This window comes from Lagopus muta, chromosome 5 (assembly GCF_023343835.1).
Source record: "Lagopus muta isolate bLagMut1 chromosome 5, bLagMut1 primary, whole genome shotgun sequence".
NCBI lineage: Eukaryota > Metazoa > Chordata > Aves > Galliformes > Phasianidae > Lagopus > Lagopus muta.
Window position 1 is genome coordinate 14,727,842 of NC_064437.1, and position 17,678 is coordinate 14,745,519.

The 17,678-nt window shown below is 42.3% G+C and overlaps 2 protein-coding genes across 2 annotated transcripts in view; both read left to right on the top strand.

The window, feature by feature from the left end:
- The first annotated feature begins 1,227 nt into the window (after positions 1 to 1,227).
- LOC125693060 (translation initiation factor IF-2-like) lies at positions 1,228 to 5,419 on the top strand. Its single transcript, XM_048944470.1, has 2 exons — positions 1,228 to 2,132; positions 4,279 to 5,419. Exon 2 carries the CDS (start codon positions 4,502 to 4,504, stop codon positions 5,417 to 5,419), a length of 918 nt encoding a protein of 305 aa, XP_048800427.1. The 5' UTR covers positions 1,228 to 2,132; positions 4,279 to 4,501.
- PKN2 (protein kinase N2) overlaps positions 5,274 to 17,678 on the top strand; it is a 52,664-nt gene continuing 40,259 nt past the window's right edge. The window contains exon 1 of the mRNA XM_048946223.1: positions 5,274 to 5,631. Within this exon, the coding sequence (XP_048802180.1) occupies positions 5,584 to 5,631 (48 nt within the window). The 5' untranslated portion in view covers positions 5,274 to 5,583. The remainder of the gene's footprint in view (positions 5,632 to 17,678) is intronic.

The following is a 17,678-nucleotide window of genomic DNA, read 5'->3' on the forward strand; positions in this document are numbered from 1 at the left end:
ACTTCAAATAATCCCAGTTGATCTCCTTTAAAGAAATAAGGTCTGATCTTCCAGGTGATTCTGCACAGGTAGGACACATTCTTTCCACAAACATTAACTGTCATTCGCAAGTCAGAGTTTCTCCTCATAAGAGTAAATAAGAACGGGAATTATTCTCCTTCCCTTCCAGCATTTTTTTCTCACTCACTGCAAGTCATCCCAGGGTCCAAAATCAATAAAATGGGTAATGTTTGTTGCACTCCACTCCTCAAGGCATCTGTATACATTGCTGGTGATAATATGCTAATATTATCTATGCTAATAACATCTAGCCCTGGGTAATAAGTATGTAAATCCAGAAGGCAATTTTTAACTACAAAGTGCACCACAATTGGTAGCAGATCTATGATTATGTCATAGTAACTCAGTCAAAAATGTTAACGTTAGCTACGTAATTAAAAGAGTATTAAATGAATAGTTTAGGAATACACAAAATTTGCAAGCAGGCACCAGAAGAGCTAAATAAACTTACTTAGTCACTTTGGTTTTATCTTTGGAAACGTCCTCTTCACTGCCAGAGGTACATGAGCAACAGCCTCAGAGTTCTCATGCTCTCTCTCAGGAGGTTGAGTTTTGTCTGTTTATGTGTGTGTTTCTTTTCGTTTCTTTTGTTGTATTAGATTTTTTTTTATATAGAATTCCCTTTGAGAAATTACCCATTCAGATTAACTTTCACAAAATACTGTGGAAGAAACGAGTTTTCAATACAAGAAACAACATTCTCAAGCTAAACACACTAAAATTACCCACACCTTTGATATTTTTCCCCTGATTCAGCATTTTCTTTAGTAAATATTAGCAAGGCCTGGTCTAAAGAAGATTATGATATTAAGCTCTTTTTTTTAATGCAACCTCAACACATTTCCTTCTCAATTTATTTCAGGAATTATTACTGGAACCTCTTGAAGAAAAGCATTCTCCTATCTTCATAATTATCTGAGAAGCAAAATAAGTAAAGTAAAGCAAAATAAAGAAAAGTAAAAAGTAGAAGTAATAAAAAGCTGTGTACATATGTTCATCTCATTTTTCCCATGTCTGATATCTCCTGGATTTCACAGGGTTTTCAGAGGATCCAATTCCAACTTAGAATAACAACTGTTAAAATACAAGAGTAATGTTTCTACGTTTACAAGTCAGGAAGAGCAAATGTCAGCATTACTGAAAAGACAACTGAAGAAGGAAAAAAAAAAAAAGCCCTGAAAGCTAACACCAGGTAGCCCATTTCTTCTATACACTTAACTTCATTCCTAAGCAAAAGAATTTAGAGAAAATGCTTGCATAAATTAGACTTGTACTGTGAATTTTAGTATTCCCACTTTGCAGGTGAAGAGTGGGAAAAGAAGGGATGGAAAATAATTTTCTTTAACAGGTATCAATATTGCTTGCAAACCTAAATAATTCTTCCCCTATCAAAAAAAAAAAAAAAAAATCATTAATTTCTAGCTCTTACTTTGTGTTTAAAAATTTTGGTGCTAGCCTGAAACTGCTGTACCCTCACTCACCTAACAGACAGATCTCATTTCTTCTTTGATGTCATCCATGCCAATCACGCTTATTCACGTTTATACACTGTTTTCCCTCTAGAATACATCACTAATTTAAACAGGCAAGACTAATCAGAAGCTTCAAGAACTTTTATTTCCTGGTAGCATCTTGATATTAATAAGTATAATATAACGATCACACACGGCTACTCTTCTTCAGATATCCTCCATCCTAATTTCTACATGCATCACTCGGTGAAATCAGGCTCTCCCTTTTACAACATAGAGAGCTAGTTAGACTTTATCTAAAAAATATCTTGTATTTTGCTTACAGTATCCTTGATACTTTGCTAATGAGTTCTGTAATATGCCCAAGGATTCATAAGGCACACTTGTGTAGTGGAAATACTAAGTCACAGCCCAAACCAGTGATTGAGCACCTGGTGGAAGGCAGGGCCAACCAGGGGAGCTCAGCTGTATGCAGTGCCCCTGAGAGAGCAGAAGGATTGGAGCCAGAATCCAGCCCTTCCCAGATCTCATATAAGGGTGGGCAGTGGAGGTGACAGCATCTCTTGCTGGAGATCCTTGTCTACCTAAGGCCCTCCAAAGGTAAGTAGCTCTTTTCCTTCACTTCTGCATCTGTGGCTTCTGTGTTTTGGCTTGTTCTCATTTGTTACAGCCAAAGACTTTGCCACCCTGCTATTATTGCAGTACTTTCCATTCCATTATAGCATTACACTTTGTAATACATAAAACATTGGAAGTCATAGCAATTTACTCTTCCAGTTTTGTGGGATAAAGGTTTTAATAAAACAACCTGAAAAAGAAGAAATAATCAAGTGTAACTTAGCCAGGACTACTGTCATCCCTTTTGTTCATTTTGCTTTTCCAGCATGATAATTGAAGGGATGATCCAACAGAATAAGTGCTGAAGGAAAAAGCATTCAGACATCTTAAAGCAAAGGCTGAACTCAGGACTCCACATAATGCTAAATTCATGGACTTACGTACTTAACTGCTTTCTATTTTGAGACTCACTTGGAATGTTCTCTCTTGCTCAGTAATTCACTGTCAGAGTGCTTAAATGTAGAGCTACAGCTGTCCAGCAATGCCTTGTATTTTCTGGAATCTGGAAGAAGAACAATTTAATTATCAGAGATATAGATAACAATGTTTTGTTACTTTTTCAATTCTTGTACCAATACACTTCTATCACAGAAACCAAAACATTGTCCTTACAAGCAGTATAAATTATACTGGGAATACAAAAAAAAGCTTATAGGCTCTGTCTTGACAGGGATAACCATGTCTAGCCTTCAATGAGCAGTTTACATTGAGCATGACCTAAATCAGCTGTCTGTTTCAGACACTCGCAGAGTTTATCAACTGTTGACATCAGCTCATACAGCTGCAAGTTTTTTTTTTGTGTGGGGGGTATTCTGTGTGTTTCCTTCTGACCATGCCTTAGAAAGCACACACACACAGACTCTTCCACTTCCTCTGCAATAGCAGCAGTAAGGGACCACGTTTGTATATGTAGTGATTAAAGTAGAATAATGCAGTAATTTCTGATTACTCGTATATATCTTTAAACACTTGTTCTCAAAAAAAGTCCAAGCTTTAAAGCTCGGCATCACACCAGCATGCTCTAAAAGATTAAATCATTGTATAATTGTCTTTCCTTGCTCCCCTACCTTGTTTCACAATGCACCCAAAACTTCACTTTTTGACTTCTGCCTGCTGATTTATGACCACTTCATATTAGTTACAGCAAAGCCATGCTAGCACAGATTTCACTGGGTAACTGGAACTCTGGCTATGGTAAAAATTGAGCTTGAATGCGTGGTGAAGGCAGAATAAGTAGGACTTTCCCACGTAGCCTTTCTCACAATTGTGCTCTATGAACAGCTTCTGAAATTCTTCTTTATACTTAAGATTTGAGTAAGGTACATATTTTTCATACATTGATTACATAAAAATGTTTATATGATGCCAACATGTAGGTCACATTTCTGACCCTGACCTTCCAAGTCAGAATTCCTTCTGTAGGTTAAAACTGCAACATAAGTTTAAAAAAAAAAAAAAAAAAAAAAAAAAAAAAATCACTCAAGAACCCAAACTGTTTGTGGGGAATTTCCATTCACCACAGAAGGCACATACCTCAACAGTTTTATTCAAGTCTAACCCTGTTCCTGAGACAATTCCCAATTTAGCCTGGGATGGTGTATCTTCACCTGTGACGCCTGATGTACGTGACAGCAAGCAGTGAGAAAGACCAGTGTGACCTTGCATTAAAACTGTTTCCCCTGATTTATGAAGTTTTCAATATTCTTTGTAGTACTGTGACCGTTAGACAACTGACAGGTTTTCTTCCTCTTTACTTTCCACTTTTCATCCCAGCCTACAATTGCCTGGCCACACAAAACAGAAATTAAAGCCATTAAATCCACTGAACTAAGCCTGCATGCAAATTTGTACATGTGCAACCTTATGAATAATATCAATGTAGTGGAAAAATATCTCACTTGCGTACAGATGCACAGTGTCAGAGTAGAAATACCTTGATTTTGCTTTTATGTAAAATTAACTAATGGAGACATCATAGGCTTCTTCTGTACTGCGTGATAGACAGCACTTCAGGTTGCTGAGTTTGTCTGGTGCTCAGTGGAATCAAAAGAACACAAAACGTTTTGAATTTGCTCGTAGTAAATTGTATGCTTCTTTTTGACCTCTCCTGTTCCTCTTTTCCCTCCAGAATTGAACCTGCAGTTCTGCATTGAACAGACCACGCTGGGCCCGCGGCCGCACAGCGATGCACTGAAATGAACTCAGCAAGCACGAGCGCTCGCATGAAGATGCACCTACAGAAAATACCTCAACTTGTACGAGCCTGGCAGGAACGGCACAGGCGAAAACAGTTTTAATTACTTCCACGCAGCGTTTTGCATGAGCTCGATTAGCCCAGTGCAACGTCTGAAATGAGGGTGGAACGCGCGTGTGCGTACAGAGCGGGCAGCAAAAGCGCTCACGAACAGGTGGAACAACACGCAGGCAGGAAACCGAGAATCGCAGCGGGTGCCGCCGAGGGAAGAGGCACCGCTTCCTCACGGGCTCTGCCCTCGAGGCTCTCAGAGCTGCCTCTGGGGACTAAGCGGGCACTGCCGGCCTCCGAACTCACCCGGCCCCCGCACGCTGTCGCTCAGCCCATTTACGCTTCGGAGAACCGCGTTCGCCGCCCCCGCTCGCCGCAACCTGCCGGCCCGCCGCTCCGGCTCCCAGGGCGGCGCGTGGTTGCTTGCCTTGTGGCCGCGAGGCAGCCGGGCTCGGGACGGCCACGAACGGCCGGGGGGTTTCGGCTGCCCTCGGCAGCGGTGGGACTGAGCCCCAGAGACCCTCAGCACCAGGGTTTTGCCATGCACCGCCCTCCCCGAGCCATCGCTGAGGGAAACAACGGGACTCTGGGAACCGTAGATTCACAGGAGGAGGAAACGCAGGGAGCCGGGGACTTGAGGGGCGCGTTGCTGAGAGGAGCGCGCCGCACGCGCCCGCCCCGCCCGCACGCCCCTCGCGCGCGCCCCTCGCACCCGCCCCGCCCGCGCGCCGCTCTGCCCGCGAGGGAGCAGAAGCTCCCGGGCGGCAGCCGGCACCCTCCCGCCCCCACGCTCCCTCCCCGCCCCCCCCCGCTCCAACTGTCACGTGCTCCGGGTGCCGCAAAGCAACGCCGCTTTTGCGACAGGGTGACAGCCAAATGGTGCGACATCCGCGGCGGCCGCAGGAGCAGCAGCCGCGGCGGCCGAGCGCTGCCAGGGCCGAGCGCCACGACAGGGCGGGGGAGCGCACGGCGGCACCGCACCGCACCGCGGCCCAGCGCGCGGCGCGACCCCCATGAGCGGTAGGGGGGAGGCGGCGGCCCCTCCCGCGTCCCCCTGCCTCAGCGCCGAGCGCTCCCCCCCGCCCCCGATGCGCCCTTAGTCCCGGCCCCGGACCCGCCTCCCTCGCTCCCCTCCCCGGCGGCGGCGGCGGCGGCAGCGTCCAGGTGCGGACTTCAAACCCCAGCGCAATGGCGTCCAACGCGGCCGAGAGGGAGATCCTCTTCACCGAGCTGCAGGTAAGCGGCGGGCACCGCCCGAGCCGCGCTCCCCGGTGGGGAGGATGCGGCTGCCGCGCCCCGCCGCCCCCTGCCCGCCGCTCGGCGCGCCGCCGGGCGCCCACCCCGCTGGGCCGGGCCGAGGAGGCGGCGGCGGGGCGGAGGAAGCCCGCGCCCACCCCAGGCCTCTTCCCGCCGCGCTCCCCCGAGAGCAAAGGCGCCGCCGCCCGGTCACGGCCCCACCCCGCCGCCGGCCGCGATCCGCTTTTGTCTGCTGGCGGCTCGCTCGCTCCCTCCCTCCTTCCCTCGCTCCTTCCCCCGCGGCCCTCCGGCCCGGCCCGCGCCGCGCCCCCCGCGGCCCCGCGGCTGCCGAGCGCCCCCGGCCGCCAGCAGCGGAACGCGCTGCCCGTTCCGGGCACGGCCGAGAGGAGGGGGGAGGGAGTCCCGGGGGCTCCCGCGCAGGTTGGAGCCCGGGGCCGCTCCCCGCAGAACCAGGAGCGGTTCCTTTGTGCGGGCGTTGAGGTCCGAGCTGGGAGGAGGAGAAAATGGTCCCTAAGCGCCGCTGGTGGCACGGCGAGGGTTCATGTGGCTGCAGGACGAGACCCCCGGATCCGACGGCCGGCCGCTTCCAGCTCTGAGTTGGGCCGTCAGTGCCCCGTGCAACTGTTACTTTTCTGCTTGTCAGCTGCAGGCGTAGGCAAAATTCAGGCGCTTCGCTACTGTGCTCTTATCTGTAAATGTCAGCCCAACCTGCTGGCTCTTCCGCTTCCTTGTCTAAAGAGTGCTCGTTTTGTATTTTATTCTGTCGTCTTTTTTTTTTTTTTTTTTTTTTTTTTTTTTTTTTTTTTTAAATCTGTGTGAGTTACGGTTTATCTGGAAAAGAATGCATCTCTGGATTTGTTAGTTGGACAATTAACCAAACTAAGAAGTCCATAAATGGAAAGCATTGAATTTCATGTTTGAATAGAAGCAAGAAAGGCACGCTTAAAAAAGGAAATATTTATTTCATAAACGCTGAGAAATCCTTTGGTAGGTTTAAACGTTCGTGCTCTGCTCACTGCAGTAACAAAGGAAAGGAAGGCACAATGGGGACATAGCGTCCTTTTTGAGACTGCAGCACACGAGATGGCTGAAGGCTAAAGATCCATCTGGAATGCTGAACTGTAATCAGCGACTCAAAAGTGTCTAGGAAGAATTGCTATGGTAATACAAACTTGATACGATGATATGTAAGCTGGTAAACCTGTTTGAAGTGGTGAACTGTGTGAATAAGTAACTGTGGTAGTGCTACAGGTAAGCTGCGTGGGGCAGAGCTTCAGTAGGAGTACTGAGAAGGGGTGGGATTCAAATAGAGGGGCTTTGTTGTGTTTTGTGTTGCTTGGGGGTTGTGTTGTTTGTTTTTATTTCATCTTTTTGGGAAGATGAAATTAACAGTGATGATGGATATTTAATTTTTAAAAAGTGGATCAGATGCTTTGGTTAGGCTGTCTCCCACATTATAGATGGTAACTTCCACAGCAGTAAGGGTAGTCCTGGTGCCTAACAGAAAACTTACAGAGTTAAGGTGGAAATCCCACTAGGATTTAAGCTTTGTAAAACAGCTAACTTTAGGTATTTTTTCAGAGGAAATTCTACATCAGGTTGTACCACTTTGAAGGTACTGCTTTCTTTTCAGTGGCACATACTGGCAAAAATCACAATACCCTTTTCCCTGTGAGTTAAAGGCAAATAAGTCACTCTTCATATACCTACAAATAAAAGCTACTTCAGTGGCATGTTCCCAAAGAAAGAGGAACTACAGTGAAATGTGATGCCATTTTGCTCATCTCACATCAAGAGAAAACTTCCTCAAACTAAGAGATACTGACCTCAGAGTTGTTTATGCTTAATCTGGGCTGTTCTGTGCATATCGCAATTCTGTATGGAAAGGTATGGAAGTTGTAAAATGCAAGGCTGTGCTAAAAGCTGAATGCCTCTGGTAAGTGGCTTGATTTAGATCGTGAACCGTGTGAGGTTTAGATGTTTTGATAATGCTCATGAAGACCTACTGAAAGCAGTTGAACAGTGCTACCACTACGCTTGTTCCTGTCTTCGAATCTGAAGTATCAGTCAGTGATAAAAGTGGCATATGGGTTATTGATGCTGCCCTGTGTGCTTTTGTTGTGATGGCCCCAAGTGCTCCACTGTGCTGTGAGTGGTTAACTGTGAGGTTGGGATTCGTTTAGTGAAAGTGGCTCCATCCTCGTGAATCAGTGGGACTCTCCTGGCATAAAAATCTGTAGACTTTCCCAACTGCTGACTAATGGTGAGAAGTGGGTTTTGGGTAAATAGGAAAAACAAAAGGGCAAAATCACTAACTGCTGCAAAGAAAGTGATAAAACAGATGTGATATATGCACTTGTTTCAGAGTGAACTCCAATTAGTCAACAGTCTGATTGCACTTCACAATGAGTTTTGTGTGTGTGTGTGTGTATATGTGCACGCACATTAAACTTACACACATATAATCATATAAAAATTAATTTTTTTAAAAAGACTTTATATGTTTCTTAAATGCACTTGCTGGCGAATATCCACATCTGTCCCACTACTGCTGCAAAGCATTTTTTCCCGTTGTTGTATGTTACTTCAGCTTTTCACAAACAGTGGGAACTATCTCTTGCTTCTAAGCAAGTTTTCACTTAAATTTGTTCCAGGCAAAAATCGTACCACTTATCCCTCAGTAGTCACCAAATGCATATAGAACATAAATCTGGTGGTAACCAAATATCCTTTTAGTTTGCTGTGTTTAGTGTGGCTCCAACAGGATTTCCTGCTTGCCAAAGACTGACTGAGAGCTCACATAAAGCCAGCTTACCTTTTTACCTTCTTTTATCTCCAGTACAGGTTCTTATGTAGGAGGGGGCAGGAGCTTGGGTAAGAACCTGTATTGCTGATGTTGCCTTCCCTTCCAAAATTCTGCTGTCCTTCTCTGAGCTTGCATCCTTTTAGAACTTTTTCCAGCAGGTAAAGTGGCCTCGCAAGTGCTTGCTTTTGGGCTAATTGCAGAGCCTTTAACCATTTGCTTTTTGCTGGAAGTGACAAGAAAAAATGTTATGATTAAAAAATGCAGTCAGCTGTTAAAGTAAAGCATCCATGAAATAAAACTTTTTACATTCCGTATGAAAAACGCTGTCTTTGCCTTTTCAAAATCCTATTAAAAAAAAAACCACATTTTTGAGGTAGTGTGCTTTTCTAAACACTTGTGCTTTCTTGTAAGTGACAATAGCTGTCAGCATAGTAAACTGGTATGGCCTAATAGAAGTTATTACTCAGGCCATTTAAATGAAGCCATTGTGTATGTAAAGTGACCGTGCTTCTGGGTGTTCCCTACCACTTCTTTTCCAGAGAGTAATATAAATGTTTTCATTTGTAGACTTCTACTGTTAATGTTACAGGATTTATTTTAAGGAAAGAAATTGCTCATTCAGAATTGTGCTTCCAAAGCAATTCCTACTTTATTAAAAAGTATATTTGTTTTCATTTGCTAGAATTCAACAGTTGAAAGAGTTTTTCAAATGCCATCAAAATTATGTATTTATAAAATTACAAAATATTTGCAAAAAATGTTTCTATACATGGACTGATCGGTATGACAGGATTTTTTCTTCCTCACTGATATGTTCCTTAGTGGGCACCGTAGTCACCTCGTGCTCTCAGATGCTGTAGTCAGGAAACTTGGAAGTGTGCATTTCACATTAGAGTCATTTTAAAAAGGCTGTTGCTAACTGGTTTGTTTAAAGAAGTGATGAACAATACCATGACTGAAATGTATGTAAAGTGAAGCTTATGCTTACTTGATGGCATTTCCTGTATAGTTTTTACTATTTGCTTTATTTTTCCATTTTATATCTGAGATGAGCATATTCATAAAATGAATGTGATGGAAGAACGCTCAGTGTTTTGTTATCTGCATGCAACAAACAGGACAACTTTGTTTTCTGTGTAAAAGTGCATAAAGCGAGGTGTTTGAACTCACCCTGTTGACTGAGCTACCAGATGCATCTCTGCAGACCTGCATTTCCTTCCTGGCTGCTCTGCTCGCTGCCGGGTGACATTAGACAGACGACTTTGCTTACTCATGTTTCAATTTCCCCGTCTCTAGAACAGAGGTAATGATGCTTGCTTTTTAGGAGATAAAGAGTACTGGGTATTTATTATTAGCTGTGGTCAAGTGCCTAAGGACACTTTAAAAAGGTACAAGTAACCTAATTAATTTGTTTTGAACAGCCATTGTAATTAGGCTGGATATTCAGCCATAAGTCTACCTTCAGCTTCTGTTCAGCTAGGACAGATTAGCCTCAAATAATTTTGCATTATTCTTCTTTCTCCCAAACAAGAAAATGTCACATTTGGATGAAATTGCCTTAAACCATTCTGTTGCAGTTCAGACATGAAAATGTGTGTGCAGCTGCTTGGACTCCTCAGGTCCCTACAGACACTTCCAGAACTGGTGAATTTAGGGAAGCACTTCAGTTTTTTTTCCATTTGCGGGTATATATTACTCTTGAAACAGTACTCTGTTCAAAATTTGTATTAGTAAAATATACATCCTGTCCTCAGTGGAACATAAACAGTCCTTAAAATACCTTAAGGTAGGTGCATGGCCTTTTGGTTTTGTTTTGGTTCGTGGGTTGTTTCCCCCATCTTCTGAATTCTGCTGGTCTGCCTGCTAACAGAAGTCCACACCATAAATCCTTGTATAAATTTAGTTTAATTTTCTTCATGGGGCAGAGGTCTTTCTAGGACCCTGGTCTGTTACTGTAACTCAAAATACCTCTTCGGTGATGGGTAGTAGAAAAGTAGATTTAGTTACAGTATGCTTAGTAGCTCTGTTGGAAAAGTTGTATACACTGTGAATGGTCATTCATCATAATGTAACCTAAAATCTATAGTAGAATAACTAGGTAAACATGTCTTTTGCATTGGGGAACAGTGGTTTAAGGGCTTAATAATGGGATTAGGAGTCTCTTCCTTCAGTGTCTCAGTGCTTTGCTGAATTAGAGGCTCAGACATTACTTGGCCTCTACTTAGGTTCAGAGTAATGAAGCCTTATGGTGTGTTCTATGCAGCACAAGGGTCTCTGCTTTTTCTTTTGGCTTTTCTCAGAGCTCATTTGTACAACTGCTGAAAGTTGTTTGCTGGTAGGATTGTTGTTTTTGTCTGTTTTAATTTTATATTTTTTTATATATAAATTTTCTTTGTGTGGATCTATTAAGTGAATGAGTTCAGGAACAGGCTCAGCTGAAATTTCTCTCATGAGCTAGCTGCTCTGTAACAGAGGCATTTGCGTGATATTCTGAAGTTTTATTTGTTTTAAAAACCAGGTCTGCACTTCCTACCATGAGGAAAACACCTTCTTTGCTTTTGGCTTTATGTTTTTTCCTCCCCTAGAAGAAATGAAACTTCTGTTGTAGGACCCACAGTTTCTGCTACCTTGAGCTGTGATTCAGAAGTACTACATTGAAACAGGAACTAATAGCACCCTGAGTCAAAGTGTGTTGGGCATCTCCTTACCATAATGTTACATCTGGTCAGTGTGTTTATTTTGAGCGCATCAGTGTAACTGTGTCACACTGCCACACCTCCGTATCATTTCAGGTTACTGCAGTCTTACGGTTCCTGGTCACTCACCATGATGGCTCGCCGGTGATTTGGATTATTTGCATGGCAGTCTGAGCACACATCCTGTGAAGCAAAGTTCTGTTCCGTGGGTTTTCTTGTGGTGCTTTCTGGGATGCTTTCCAGAACTTTCAGGAATCCTGTGACTGTGTCAGATGAGTGCAGTTTTGTGGCCTCCACTGACTGCCCGCACAGCTTCTGGCAGCTGCCATGGGGTGTATGGCTGAGCTCTGTGAGGAGCGGACACTAATGTGAACAGTTACCTTCTGCCAAATGGATCAGCTCTGCTGGGAGTTGTTTTGCTGCTGTACTGTCAGTAAGAGAAGAGTCTAAAACCAGGATATTCAGGCCAAGGCATTTGCCTTTGCAATAGAGTGAACAATCTGTTCCTGCAACACAGTAGTGGTAATTTGCTAGTGTTGAAGAATATGGCCATAACTTCTGTTTTTATTGATACTAGATGCAGATGTGGGTATACTGTGTGTCAGAGATATGGCTGCTTTGGCTGCAGTTCTGTTTGTTGTACAGTGGTGTACAGAGCTGAGCACTCCTGGAGTGACTTGAACCGTGATGGCAAAATATGCTCCTGGTGATGGAGTTTTTTACTTCTGCTGGGCAGCTGGGGGAGAAAACAAGAGTATTAGCACGTGTAGCTCCACTAGGACAACTGTGTGTATGCTAAAGGCCTTTGGTATCCACTACGGGCACTTGTGCTCCTCTAGTACCTACGAATTGTGGCTCTGGGTCAGGATCGTTCTGCACAAGGCTTTGCTTAATGTGGAACAAGTAAGTGCTGCCACAAGAAAGCATGTGACAAAATAAGTGATGGAAAGGTAGGGAGGAAGAAGCACTGGGATGAGCAGCTCAGCCATTTGTCTGGGGACGTGCTATAGCAAGGGAGTGCTCAAAGGGGTGTTAGAAGGATGTAGCTTTGTAGGTGTTTGGCAGAAAATCTCTTCCAAGGACTGGGCGACGTTTGAGTATGTGGTATGGTTGGTGGAGAATGGTGACCAGGCTGATGATGAGTAGAAGTAACCTAGAGGTACCAAATAAGTTTGAGAAGGCCTTGGCTATGGAAGATAAGTACATGCAGATTTTTTCCTGTTTGGGTGGGGTTTAGTTGTTTTTGTTTGGTTTGCTGTATAGAAAGGTTAACGTGTGACTTGCTCTGACCTGTTAAGCAAATCCAGAAAACTGGATTATGTTTTTGGATTTCTTTGTTTTACTTTGTTTTTAGGTGGGAAAAACAACAATAAACCTGAATGCAGACAAAGTAAATTAATTAAATTTTTTCTGCCTCTAATTCCTGTGGGTTTCCATAGGCCTGACTTTCCACACTCTGACTGCATTGGTTTTTAAATTTCTGATTAGTTCTCTACATAAATAGAAATCAGGGAGCTTGAATTGAAAGCCTGTAATTGTCTGCTTCGTGTCTGTAGTGTGCAGTAGTCAAGGCTGAAGCAAACTGATGTTTCTACTCAGGGTTTCCAAATGTTTCCAGTCCTCCAAGGTAAAAGGATTCTGACTTTAAATGAAGCCTGTTAAACAGAAGAACGCACTAACCTGATGATGAAATTAGAAGAACCAGTGGCTTTGCTGAACATAAAGTTGAGAAGAGCTGAGGGACAGCTTTCCATTAAGTTCTGAGATAAATGACACGGATGATATGGGGCTCTGCTGACGTGACAGAAATACTTTGGAGCAGATCAGGTCAGAGAGGAACTTCTTATGTGGATTATAAGACCAGTAAGCAACAGGAGCGTTTTCTCAGTTAGTGCTGGGCATGCAACATGGAGAATGTTGCTCAGCTCTCAGACTGTGATGGCTTTTTTGATGTCCCATAAAAATTAATATTTGGAATATATAAAGATCACTATAGTGTATATTGTCTTTATAACATTTGTATATATTACAAGGATTCCTTTTTTTTTTTCTTTTTTACGTTTGAGGGAAGTTGGTGGTTGAAAGCAGCAGAAAAGTCTGTTGTTTTTTTTTTTTTTCTTTTGTTTTGTCTCTTATTTTTGTTTTTTAAGTCCAAGCACAAATTGCTTAATTAAGCGCGAAAGAATTCTAGGGTTTAGTGTGTCACTGGTGCTATAGTTTGCCTTTAACCTTAGCAACTCTGTATATTTGAAAACTGTAGAAAGGTATATTCCGTTAGTTCTGTTGTTGTAGCTGACTAAGATCAGGCAGATCTGTGACAAATTTAGGATGGAAAAGTTCTGCTTGTTCATTGTTCTCGCTGCACGCTGTAACTGGAAGTTTTGCACATGCAGACTTAATCGTGTCAGACTTCCTCAGCTGGTGCTGCAGCTAAAAGCAGTTCTGTGCCATGTTGTGTCGCTTTACACTTGCGCAAACAGCTATACTGTGAACAGATTTTGTTGATAGTTTTGTTTGAATGTTTGTGGGGATTTTTTGTGTTGTGGTTTGTTGTTTTTTTTTCCTCCCTAAATTAGTTTTCAGCCTGATCAGTTTCACAGTCCAGCTCACTGTGTGGCCATATAAAGGTTTGTACTGGCGTACGTCAGGGAATAGTCTGGGGTAGGAACAAGCTGTTAGGAGAGGCTAGGACTGCTGGTTCTTTAGGGCTGCTTTTGTGCGTGTGATGCTGGTTTGTGTAGTAAAACATTCATCAGATTACAGGCCTGAGATTTACTCTGTGTATGTGGTTTTTGCTAGAGACTGTGAAGAGAGTCCAATTGTGCTACAGATGAATATACAGATAATAAACAACATGCTCTGTCTGTGGCAATTCTTTTCTAGCTTTGCATTCTTCAAGCAGGAGGTCTTATGGTATCCTGCATGTGACTGTAAGAACCTGTTTGTCTGCAAAAGCCTTGAAAATGGAATTGGTTTGGACATTATGCATGGATGGAAGATGTAGTTACACTTACTCTGATGACAAAGACTGAGAACAGCATTATGGTTTTGTAGCAGAGTGCAAGATGTATGCGGGGACACCACCACAACTTTATTTACTAGGCTTCAGAAGTTCATGCTTGGGCTTTTTTGTGCTCAGAGCAAAAGAGAAGTTCTGAAAAATTCAATCGTCTTGTTATTTCTGTAACTAAGTAAGAAGCAAAAAAGCAAGTATTCAATTGAAACAGATGGGATCAAATTTTAGAGTGGAAAAAAAAAAAACTTGCTGTGCAAATAATATAACGTTACTGTCCATAAACAAAATGAAGTGTGTGAGGTGTTGGTATGCTGCAGTTATTGAATAGTTCAATGACTATGAGCCATTTGAATATTTAGTGGAGAAAAAAGATGAGATGAATGTTTGCAATAACAGAATAGCTCTTAATGATCATGTCAGCATCAATTAAAGCTCTAATTAGAGGACTTCGATGTTGTACAGTGGAAGTTTAGCCAAATTTAGGGGAGGAAAGGCCTGAAAATATTGTCCACAAAGAACAAATTAAAGGTAGCAATGTAATTAAGTGTTTTCAAAATTACTATTTATTTTTCCTCTTCTTAGTGCACATTGACAGACTGTGGGTGAGTTTTTCATCATAACCCAGCTGTGCCATTAGGACTATGGACATTATTTTTCAAATTTATGCTGTGGGGGTGAGCATTATCTTCAGAACAAGCAAAAAGAGGGGTTTGGGTGATTCTAGGTGCTCCAAAGTACTGCTGCTGCCAGCTGGCTCATCTGTTTTTCTAGGCAAGAACCTTTCTGCCAGCTCACAGTTAAATGGCAAAAAAATACTTCTGTTCTCCTGCCTACCTTTCTTATTTCTTTGTCACAGTAGGAGAACCATAGCCCCATTGTGATAGATTTATGACTCAAACTGTTTGTCATATCATTGGAGGTGTGACTGAAATTCCTCTTTCATCATTGTGATGCATATTATCTTCTCACTTGGATTTTTAAGTAACATAAATCCAAAGACCTCCAAAACGTGTCTTCAGAATTTAAGAGAAATGTGAACTGACTGTGTAGCCTGTCATTTTTTTACAGGCACAGTGTGTAAAACCATCCATTGCTTTTCTGCTTCAAATGTTTATTTATGTGGAAGACTTTGCAAAGCAGTTAAGTGGAATGCATTGTAGGAGAATGTTCCTCATATAGATACAACTGCATGTGACACGACAGGATTATTTCTTCCCTACTTCTCAAAGTGTGTAGGCTAACATTTAAAGGGAGATGATGACAAAGAAGTGTCAGTTTTTCTTAAAAACAAAAGACAAAAGTACATCATGGTTTGTGACAGTGCTCCTGTTGACAGCTCTTTGGAGAACTTCTGTAACTGTGTGGGCTTAGTGGCAGGGGGAGAAGGAATACAGTAACGAGATTCTAGCAAAAGGTTATAGGAGAGGAGTCACACTGAAGGCGAGGTGTCAAAGGCTTGTATTGAAAGTACCAAAATAAGTCTTCTGTGGATCTACAGAACACTTGAATATCAGCAAGGCCTTTTTGTGTAGGGCTTCTAAACTTAGTGGCAGCAGTAGAAAAGTAAAAGTACTGTAAATCGTACATGCCTGACTACTAGTGTAGCATTCTTGAACTGCTGCCCATTTAGGACTCGGCAATCTCCTTTAATGGAAGCGTGTTTTCTTCAATATTTGAGCTTGTTTATTGCTTATAAATAAGCTCATCTGAAGCTGGTGTTTGAGGTTGAGAATAACTGTGTTACAAGTTATCGTTTGCAAATTAGCATATCTGTATAATTAGGAAGATAGTTTAAATTCTGTTCTTGAAACTTAACTTATTATTTAATGATATTTTTTTAAGTTGCTAGCGTTTGTTTCTTAAGTCTCTCCTCTCCTGAAGAGCTGGAAATGTGAAACTCGCTTACAGGGTGTCTGGTTTAAGTTTCAAAATACTTTACTTCAGCATTGGGTTTTTTTTAACTCTTGTTCTCTACTTCCTTACTCATACCAGTTAGCCTGAGTCAAACTAAATATTTGTCAGCTGCCAGAAAAATAATCAGTTCTAAGTTTCTTAGGTGCGGAAGGACAAGGAGTGCTGATCCACTGTAGGGTATTGTTCAGTATCATCTTCTGTTTCTCAGGTTAGCAGCCAGCACTAATATTAAAATGTTCTTTTGAAGTGTTTCTTCTTGATGGGAGTAGCTCAGTGACATGGTCAGGGCAGCAGCTGCCACACTTGTGAGAATTGGTTTCTTTAACTCCCATTTGATTCTTGAACCAGATGACCTTGGGTATGGAAGGAAGACAAGGGAGAGACGAGTTCTGTAAGTTGTCTCACATTTTTGTAACTCTTTCCTTTCTGTAACAGATAACGTTTATGGACTAAAAAGTAATATGATATTTTTTTTTGCACTTGTCTGCCTTCCTGTTCATTACATTTACCTGAATGAATTTACTGACAATTTCAACTTCATGCAGCTGTTCAAGTAAGCGCACTTTAAACTGATCTACTGGCATCTGCATTCTGAATTAAGTTATTCACATGCATATTCTGAACTATTTTCTTCTGCATTTCCATCCAGCACAAAGTATTATCTGCAGACTTCCATCACTATTTTTTGTTTTGTTCTTTGCTAATTATAGGTATTGAAAATGTTAAATGTTCTGATTACTTTTATGAAATTTTCCATTGTTAAAAATTAAGCTGTCTACTACCCCAAAGTAGTTAAATGTGTTTTTTATTGCAATGAATATACTTGAATCTTCATACACAGTCAAATACATCTGCTGGGAGTTTCTGCAAATTGGGGTTACAGCAGCAATAAGCATTTCAGTGGCTGCTGTGATGCTGCTCAGAAAATGGGGAGGACAGAAGCACTGACTGTCTGGACAGAAGCACTGACTGTACCCTAGAATACTTTAATAATGCCAGTTTCTTAACCCCTCTTAAGGTTAAACAGTGGAAAATGTAGGGAAGAAACCAGTAATTCTCAGAGAGGTTAGAGAAGTGTATAGCTGAAAGGATGCTGGCCTGAGCTAAGCACAGTATCTTATTTTGGAAGATACAGACGGATTGAATCCAAAATTTGTTCTTGTGTGGTTTTAATTTTGTTATTATTGGGACCGATTTTTATTTTCCTCTTGTGACTTAGCATCTTGACATCTTTATGGGAATGCTTGAGGGAGCCTCAATGGCCACGCTCACCCTTCTCTTTCAAATACAGCTGGAAAATACAACCTCCTAAAACCATGTATTGAGTCAGAACGTGCTGCTCTTTGTGATCAAGTAGAAGTCATGCTCCTGCTGCTTTTTCAGTTGAAAGTTAGTTTGTGTATTTTTGGCTGCTAAAGACAATGTGGTTTAGATTAGATAGCTCATTATAGAGAAACACAAAGCAGATACTCGTGGGAATACAACAGGTTAAACTCCAAACCAAAATAGCTTCTGACTGTAGCAATTTCTTTCTTTAGCTTGAAGGACTTCTTCATGAAGGTATTGCTGAATGTCATACCTTGAATATATTTTT